The following is an 8,021-nucleotide window of genomic DNA, read 5'->3' on the forward strand; positions in this document are numbered from 1 at the left end:
ATGGTGATGTTGTACTCGGCCTGGCTCTCTCGGTCCAGCGGTCTCTCAGTAACTAGGGTGTAAAAGTTCTTGAATGTGGGTTTCAGGAGAAAGGGGAGATCCTTCTGGATGGAGCAAACCATCCTACCGTTGTCCCCGGAGTCTGGATCAGAAACACTGAAAACAGCCACTACAGTCTCTGGTGAGTTTTCTGGGGTAGAGCTTGTGAGCGTCGACATGGTAAGTTCAGGGGCGTTGTCATTCACATCCACAACCTCTATAGCTACAGTGCATTTTCCTGAAAGGCCCCCGCCGTCTGTGCCTGCAATTTCCACGTTATAGTATCGAGTTGCCTCGAAATCCAATGCCTTTTTCAGACGAATTTCTCCTGTAATTTCATCTATTACAAATGGTTGAGTAACTTCATTGCCTTGGAATAGAGTGTAGACTACATTCCCATTTGTTCCTGCATCTAAATCTTGGGCAGAGACAACAACAATTAAGGAGTTTAGGGGGCTGTTCTCGGGAACCGGTACCTCATAGAGCGACTGTAAAAACTGAGGAGCATTATCATTGATGTCCACGACTTCAATGTGGACTGCAGTGGTCCCGGACCTGGGCGGAGTCCCACCATCCAGCGCCGTGAGGGTTAAACTGAGCTCAGACTGCTCCTCCCGATCCAGCGCTTTGTCCAGCATGAGCTCTGGGTATTTTCTGCCATCTCCGCGATTACGAGTGACAACGTGAAAATGGGAGTTGGGGCTGATTGTGTAGTTCTGCACAGTGTTGATACCTATGTCCAAGTCCTGAGCTATTTTCAAAGGAAATATGGTCCCTGGCTGAACATTCTCTGGGATTTTTAGGAGCATTTCCTTGTCTAGGAACTGTGGGGAATGGTCATTTATATCCGTAAGTTGCAGATCAGCCTGAAAAAACTGCACCGGGTTTTCCAGTAATAACTGGAAATATAATATACAGGGATCTGTCGCCCCGCACAGCACCTCCCGGTCTAGTTTTCCATATAGCAGCAAATTCCCGGTTTCTACATCCAGCTGCAAGACCTGTTTGTTTCCTTTGTAATGGATTCGCGCGCCCCGAGTAGCTAACTCCCCCACCCTAAGCCCCAGGTCTTTTGCCAGGTTGGCCACAAAGGAGCCACTTTCTGTTTCTTCTGGCATGGAATACCTAATTGCGTCAGAGGCAGCCTCCCACAAAAGCAACAATATAGCAAGAAAGATAACTTGCCTTTTCTGTGGTGTTTTTGCTAGCGCAGTCTCCATTGCTCAGACCCAATTCAATGAGGTGCAGTTTCTTCAACTCTGTATACAATCAGCCCAGATGATTTGGTTAAATAACCTCGATTTAGATATTTCTGACTGACTCGCCCTAGAATGATGTCCTCTCTGAAGATAACTGCCGCTAGATCTTACTAAAATGCTTCCTTCTTTTAGGAAGCGCTCATTGTTCTGATTCCAGCTTAATGGCGTCCGGGATATCCATAGAGCCTTTCATTCATACTCTAGCCTGCAGCGCCACCAGGCGTCCTTACTTACTATGGCATATAGTATTTGCCATTTCACTCCAAATTACAACTTGTATACACTATCAAAGTCCTTTTAAGTCACAGAAGTGCGCCCTATCGTATCTCCAGTTCTTAGGTATTGGAAATTCTAAAGAAACATTTGTTAACTTTCAGTGCAGTAATACTTTTCAGAACAAACTAAATGATATATCAGTGTTCTTCATAAAATACATTTTGAGAAGAAACTTCTTGTTGGGTTTCTTATTTGATTACATTCAAGAAATAAGTGTTAACCGATGTTTACAAAAGTTTGCAATTTTACAAAAGTTATTTTTATTTTGAAATATAACATATCAGAAGGGGTACAAGTGATAAGTGTACAACTCAATACATTTTTCAGGAAGTGAACACAGTCCTATAAGTAGAAACTAAACTAAAACTAAAATGTTACCAAAACCCTAGAAGCTCCCTTCTGTTTTTGTTTGGTCATTACCCTCTCCCCTAAAGGTAAGCATGCTTCTGACATCTATTATCATAGATTTTTTTCTTTTTTGAACTTTTATACAAATGGACTTATGTCGTATTTCTCTTTTATGTTTGGCTTCTTTTACTCAACATTATGTTTTTAAAATTCATCTGTTATATATTGTCTTAATTTATTTTATTCTCAGTGCTTTATATTATTCTATTGTATGACTGTGCTACTCTTTATCTATTCTCCGGTTGATGCACATTGGGGTTTTCCAGTTTGGTGATATTTTGGATAGTGCTGCTACCGACATTCTTGTACATATCTTTTGGTGTCTATGTGAGCATTTATGTTGAATATATTCCTAGGAGTCAGACCTCTGTGTGCAAAGATGTACACATATATTTAGCCTTAACAGATATTGTAAAAAGTTTACAAATGTGGTTTTACTGAAACCAGCAAAAAGAGACAGTTCCAGTTGCTCCATGTCCTTGTCAACATTTGATACTGTCTTTTAATTTTAACCACTCTGATGATATTGTAACTTTAATTAACATCTCCCTGATTAAATTGAGCACTTTTTTCACATGATTAATGGCCATTAGGGTACATTCTTGTGAAGTACTTGTCTTTTGTCTCTATTTACGACATTTGCCTTTTTCCTTATCAATTATTAGAAGTTCCTTATATATCCTGAATATAATTACTTTTTCAGAAGTATGTATTGCAAATATCTTCTCCCACTTTATGGCTTGCATTTCCACTCTCTTGTGCTATCTTTGATGAACAAAATATCTTACCATTAGTCTAATTTATCAATACTTTTCTTATTTTTTTAAGATTTTATTTATTTATTTGAAGAGAGAGACACAGCGAGAGAGGGAACACAAGCAGGGGGAGTGGCAGAGGGAGAAGCAGGCTTCCCGCCGAGCAGAGAGCCCGATGCGGGGCTCGATCCCAGGACCCTGGGATCATGACCTGAGCTGAAGGCAGATGCCCAACGACTGAGCCACCCAGGCGCCCCAATACTTTTCATTTATGGTTAGGAAATCTTTGCATATATCCCAAGATCATGAAAATATTCTTGTATATTTTTTTAAATCGATTGCTTTACTTTTCATATTTAGAGCAATGATCTTCCTGAATTTGATTTTTTTCATATGAATGAGGTTAGGGTTACATTATTTTTTCATAAAAATATCCAAATGCACTATCTTTTGAAAAGAAGATTCATTCCCTATCATTTAGTTTGTTTCTGAAGTGTCAATTTATTATAAATCAGGTGACCATTGGTCTGTTCAAGACTCTTCTTTCCGTTTTTCTCTTGGTTTATCCTGGAATACCATATTGTCTTAATAACTATATCTTTTTAATAGGCTTGATTATCTGATAGGTAAGTTCTCCACTTTACAAATACCCCACATCCCTGATCATCTCCATTCAGAAGTTCTTTGAAACGATGTTGGCGTTGGCCAGTTTGAGGATGGAGTCATCTGGCTCACCTGTCCTGCGAATGGCCCCACAGCGTAGGTTTTAAACTGTCCATTGAACCTGCCTGTCATCTTCTCAACCTCGGCCTCGTTCATCTGGATGGACGCGTGATCCTTGGCGTCGATGATGCGGTTGCTGGCGGAGCATTTCCGCGGTACATGCAGCTCCACGAACTCGCCGGCGTCGTTCTGCACGTTGAGAGCGCTCCAGCTGCCAACCGCCAGGGGCGTAAGCACAGAAAGTCCTCCACTTTTATTCTTTTTCTTCAACATGGTTTTGGTTCTTATTGTCCTTTTGCATTTCTATATGAACTTTAGATTTGGCTTGTCGATTTTCACAAAGAAGTCTGCTGAAATTTTGTTTAGGATTTTATTCCATCTATAGAGTGCTTGGGGAGAACTGACATATTCCCAACATTGAGTCTTCCAAATATTGAAAATTATATATCCCTCTATTTTAGAACTTTAACTTTTCTCAGTATTTTATAGTTTTTCAGTATATAAGTCTTACACATGTTGTTAGATTTGTTTCTAGATATTTGATATTTTTTAAACTTTGTAAATGATACTCAAAATCTTAAATTTTATGATTTTTGTTGTTATCAGAAATACAATTTCTATTTGTATACTACCATATATCCAGTGGAATAGCTAACCTAATTTATTAATCATAATCATCAATAGATTCTTTATGACTTTTTATATATACAATCATGTCATTTTTTTTTAAAAAGACATTCTTATTTCTCCCCTTTCAATCATTGTCCCTTTTATTTTTTCTTTGCCTTATTCCACTGGTTAGGACCTATGGTATAATACTGAAGTGAAATAGTAAAGGCAGGCATCCTTGTCTCATTCTTGATAATTAAGGGAAACTTCAATAATTTACCATTAAAGATAATTTTTCCTGTAGGTTTTAAAATACAGTCTGAATGTTCCCTACTTTCAGTTTGCTAAATACTTTACCATGAATGTGTGCTGAATTGTATCAAATGACTTTTTCTGTATTTATTGAGATAATCCTATTTTCTTCATCTGTTCATGTGACTAATATTAATTTTCAAATATTAAATTGGATTTGCATCCTTAAAATAACACATTTTCTCATAATTTATTATTGCATTTTTATATATTTCTGAATTTTATTTCCTGATATTTTGTTTAGAATTTTCCCATCTATATTTATAAATGAGATTGGCCTCTGCTTTTCCTCTCTTATAATGTCTTATTCAGGTTTGGATGTCATAACCCATTGAAGTTATGTTAGCACCCAAATGATTTGAGAAACATTTCCTATTTTTCTATTCTCTGAAAAAGGCTGCAAAAACTGGTATTAGTTCTTCCATAAGTATTGTGGAAGAATTCCCTAGTGATAATTGGAGTGGCCAGGTTTCTTTAATAACAAGTTTAATTTACTTAATAGATATGCCTAATCAGATGTTATATTTCTTCTTGTTTCAGTTTTAGTATATTGTTTTTCAAAGATGTTTTCCATTTTACATAAATTGTCAAGTTTATTGGCATAAAGTTACTCATAATATCCCTTTTTATTTTTTAAATATCTATGGGATTGGTAGTGATGTTCCTTTTTCATTCCTGATATTGGTAGTTGGTGTTTTTTTCCTTCTTGATTTGTCTTACCTAGAGTTTTTTTTTTTAAGATTTTATTTATTTATTTATTTATTTATTTGGGGGGGGAGGGGCAGAGAGGGAGAAATAGAGAGAAAGAATCTGAAGCAGACTAGCAGCTGAGCACAACGACCCCAAGATCATTACCTGAGCCAAAACCAAGAGTCCGACCCTTCTAGTATCAAAAACCTATAAAGAACTTAGCAAACTCAACACCCAAAGAACAAATAATCCAATCAAGAAATGGGCAGAAGACATGAACATTTTTCCAAAGAAGACATCCAAATGGCCAACAGACACATGAGAAAATGCTCAACATCGCTCGGCATCAGGGAAATCCAAATCAAAACCTCAATGAGATACCAGTCAGAATGGCTAAAATTAACAAGTCAGGAAAAGACAGATGTTGGCAAGGATGTGGAGAAAGGGGAACACTCCTACACTGTTGGTGGGAATGCAAGCTGGTGCAGCCACTCTGGAAAACAGTATAGAGGTTCCTCAAAAAGTTGAAAATAGAACTACCCTACAACCCAGCAATTGCACTACTGGGTATTTACCCCAAAGATACAAATGTAGTGATCCAAAGGGGCACCTGCACCCCAATGTTTATAGCAGCAATGTCCACAATAGCCAAACTATGGTAAGAGCCAAGATGTCCATCAACAGATGAATGGATAAAGAAGATGTGATATATATATATATATATATATATATACACACACACAATGGAATATTATGCAGCCACCATAACAAAATCTTGCCTTTTGCAACAACGTGGATGGAACTGGAGGGTATTATGCTAAGCGAAATAAGTCAATCAGAGAAAGACATGTATCATATGACCTCACTGATATGAGGAATTCTTAATCTCAGGAAACAAACTGAGGGTTGCTGGAGTGGTGAGGGGTGGGAGGGATGGGGTGGCTGGGTGATAGACTTTGGGGAGGGTATGTGCTATGGTGAGCTCTGTGAATTGTGTAAGACTGATGAATCACAGACCTGTACCTCTGAAACAAATAATACATTATATGTTTTTTTTAAAAAAAGAGAAGATAGTAGGAAGGGAAAAATGAAGGGGGGGAATCGGAGGGGGAGACGAACCATGAGAGACTATGGACTCTGAGAAACAAAATGACGGTTCTAGAGGGGAGGGGGGGGAGGGGATGGGTTAGCCTGGTGATGGGTATTAAAGAGGTCACGTATTGAATGGAGCACTGGGTGTTATACGCAAACAATGAATCATGGAACACTACATCAAAAACTAATGATGTAATGTATGGTGATTAACATAACAAAATTTTAAAAAAAAGAGTCTGACCCTTAACCAACTGAGCCACCCAGATACCCCGTAAGAATTTTTTTTTTTAAGATTTTATTTACTTATTTGAGAAAGAATGAGAGAGAGAGGGAGAGCATGAGAGGGGGGAGGGTCAGAGGGAGCAGACTCCCCGCCAAGCAGGGAGCCCGATGTGGGACTCGATCCCAGGACTCCAGGATCATGACCTGAGCTGAAGGCAGTTGCTTAACCAACTGAGCCACCCAGGCGCCCCCCCATAAGAATTTTTAATTGTATCAATCATTACAAAGAGCCAACTTTCAGTTTTATTGATTTCCTGTTTTTGTTTTTGTTTTGTTTTTTTTAAAGATTTTATTTATCTATTTGAGACAGAGAGAATGAGAGAGAGAGAGCACATGAGAGGGGGGAGGGTCAGAGGGAGAAGCAGGCTCCCTGCTGAGCAGGGAGCCCTATGCGGGACTCTATCCAGGGACTCCAGGATCATGACCTGAGCCGAAGGCAGTCGCTTAACCAACTGAGCCACCCAGGCGCCCCCTGTTTTTTTTTTTTAAAAGATTTCATTTATTTATTTGAGAGAGAGAGAATGAGAGACAGAGAGCATGAGAGGGAAGAGGGTCAGAGGGAGAAGCAGACCCCCCGCCGAGCTGGGAGCCCGATGCGGGACTCGATCCCGGGACTCCAGGATCATGACCTGAGCCGAAGGCAGTTGCTCAGCCAACTGAGCCACCCAGGCGCCCTGATTTCCTGTTTTATTTGTCATCTATTTGTGTTTATATCTGTTTTCTTCCTTCATTTGATTTCTTCTTTTTCTAGCTTCTTCAGAGTAAATCTTGGATTAGTGATTTTTAATATTTCTTTTCTAACATGTGCATTTAAAGTTTTTAAATTTCCTTCTAGGTCCCGTTTTGATGTAGCAAATCCTAATTTTTACCCAGTTCAAAATATATGGAAATTTCTGCTATTACATCTTCTTTGACCCATGGATTATATTATTTAGTTTTGAAGCACTTGGGGATTTCTTGTTATATTTTTATTTTAAATTTCATTTCATTTCTTTTTTTTTTTTTTTTAAGATTTTATTTTATTTTTTGACAGGGAGAAAGAGACAGCGAGAGAGGGAACACAAGCAGGGGGAGAGGGAGAGGGAGAAGCAGGCCTCCCGCCGAGCAGGGAGCCCGATGCGAGGCTCGATCCCAGGACGCTGAAATCATGACCTGAGCCAAAGGCAGACGCTTAACGACTGGGCCACACAGGCGCCCCTCATTTCATTTCATTGTAAATAGGCTCCACATCCAGCATGGAGCCCAACATAGGGCTTGAACTCACAACCGTGAGGTCAAAACCTGAGCTGAGATCAAGAGTCAGACACTTAACTGACTGAGCCACTCAGGTACCCCCTAGTTATATTTTTAATTCTGTCTTAATTCCAATGTCAAAAAGCATACTCTGAGTCATTTCAATTCTTTTAAATTTTTTGAGGTTTGTTTTTGACCAGAATATGGATAATTTTTATATATTTCATATGCACATTAAATATCATGTATTCTCCAGTGTGCTGTGTATGTCAGTTTATTCCAATATGATTATTGTGTTGCTCAGATTTTTACTATTCTTGGTGTTTGTGTGTATATGTCT

At 38.8% G+C, this 8,021-nt stretch overlaps 1 protein-coding gene and 1 pseudogene across 1 annotated transcript; both read right to left on the reverse strand.

The window, feature by feature from the left end:
• Positions 1-5: 5 nt before the first annotated feature.
• On the reverse strand, positions 6-1,604 carry LOC118026601 (protocadherin beta-5-like; the record flags this gene model as incomplete). The annotated part of the gene is made up of 1 exon (XM_035029521.1): positions 6-1,604. A coding segment is annotated over exon 1 (1,254 nt), but the record flags the coding sequence as incomplete, so codon positions are not given.
• Positions 1,605-3,092: 1,488 nt separating this feature from the next.
• On the reverse strand, positions 3,093-4,513 carry LOC118026600 (annotated as a pseudogene).
• Between the last annotated feature and the right edge of the window lie 3,508 nt (positions 4,514-8,021).

The sequence above is a fragment of the Mirounga leonina genome, unplaced genomic scaffold (genome assembly GCF_011800145.1).
Source record: "Mirounga leonina isolate KUSES-001 unplaced genomic scaffold, KU_Mleo_1.0 Mir_258, whole genome shotgun sequence".
Lineage (NCBI taxonomy): Eukaryota > Metazoa > Chordata > Mammalia > Carnivora > Phocidae > Mirounga > Mirounga leonina.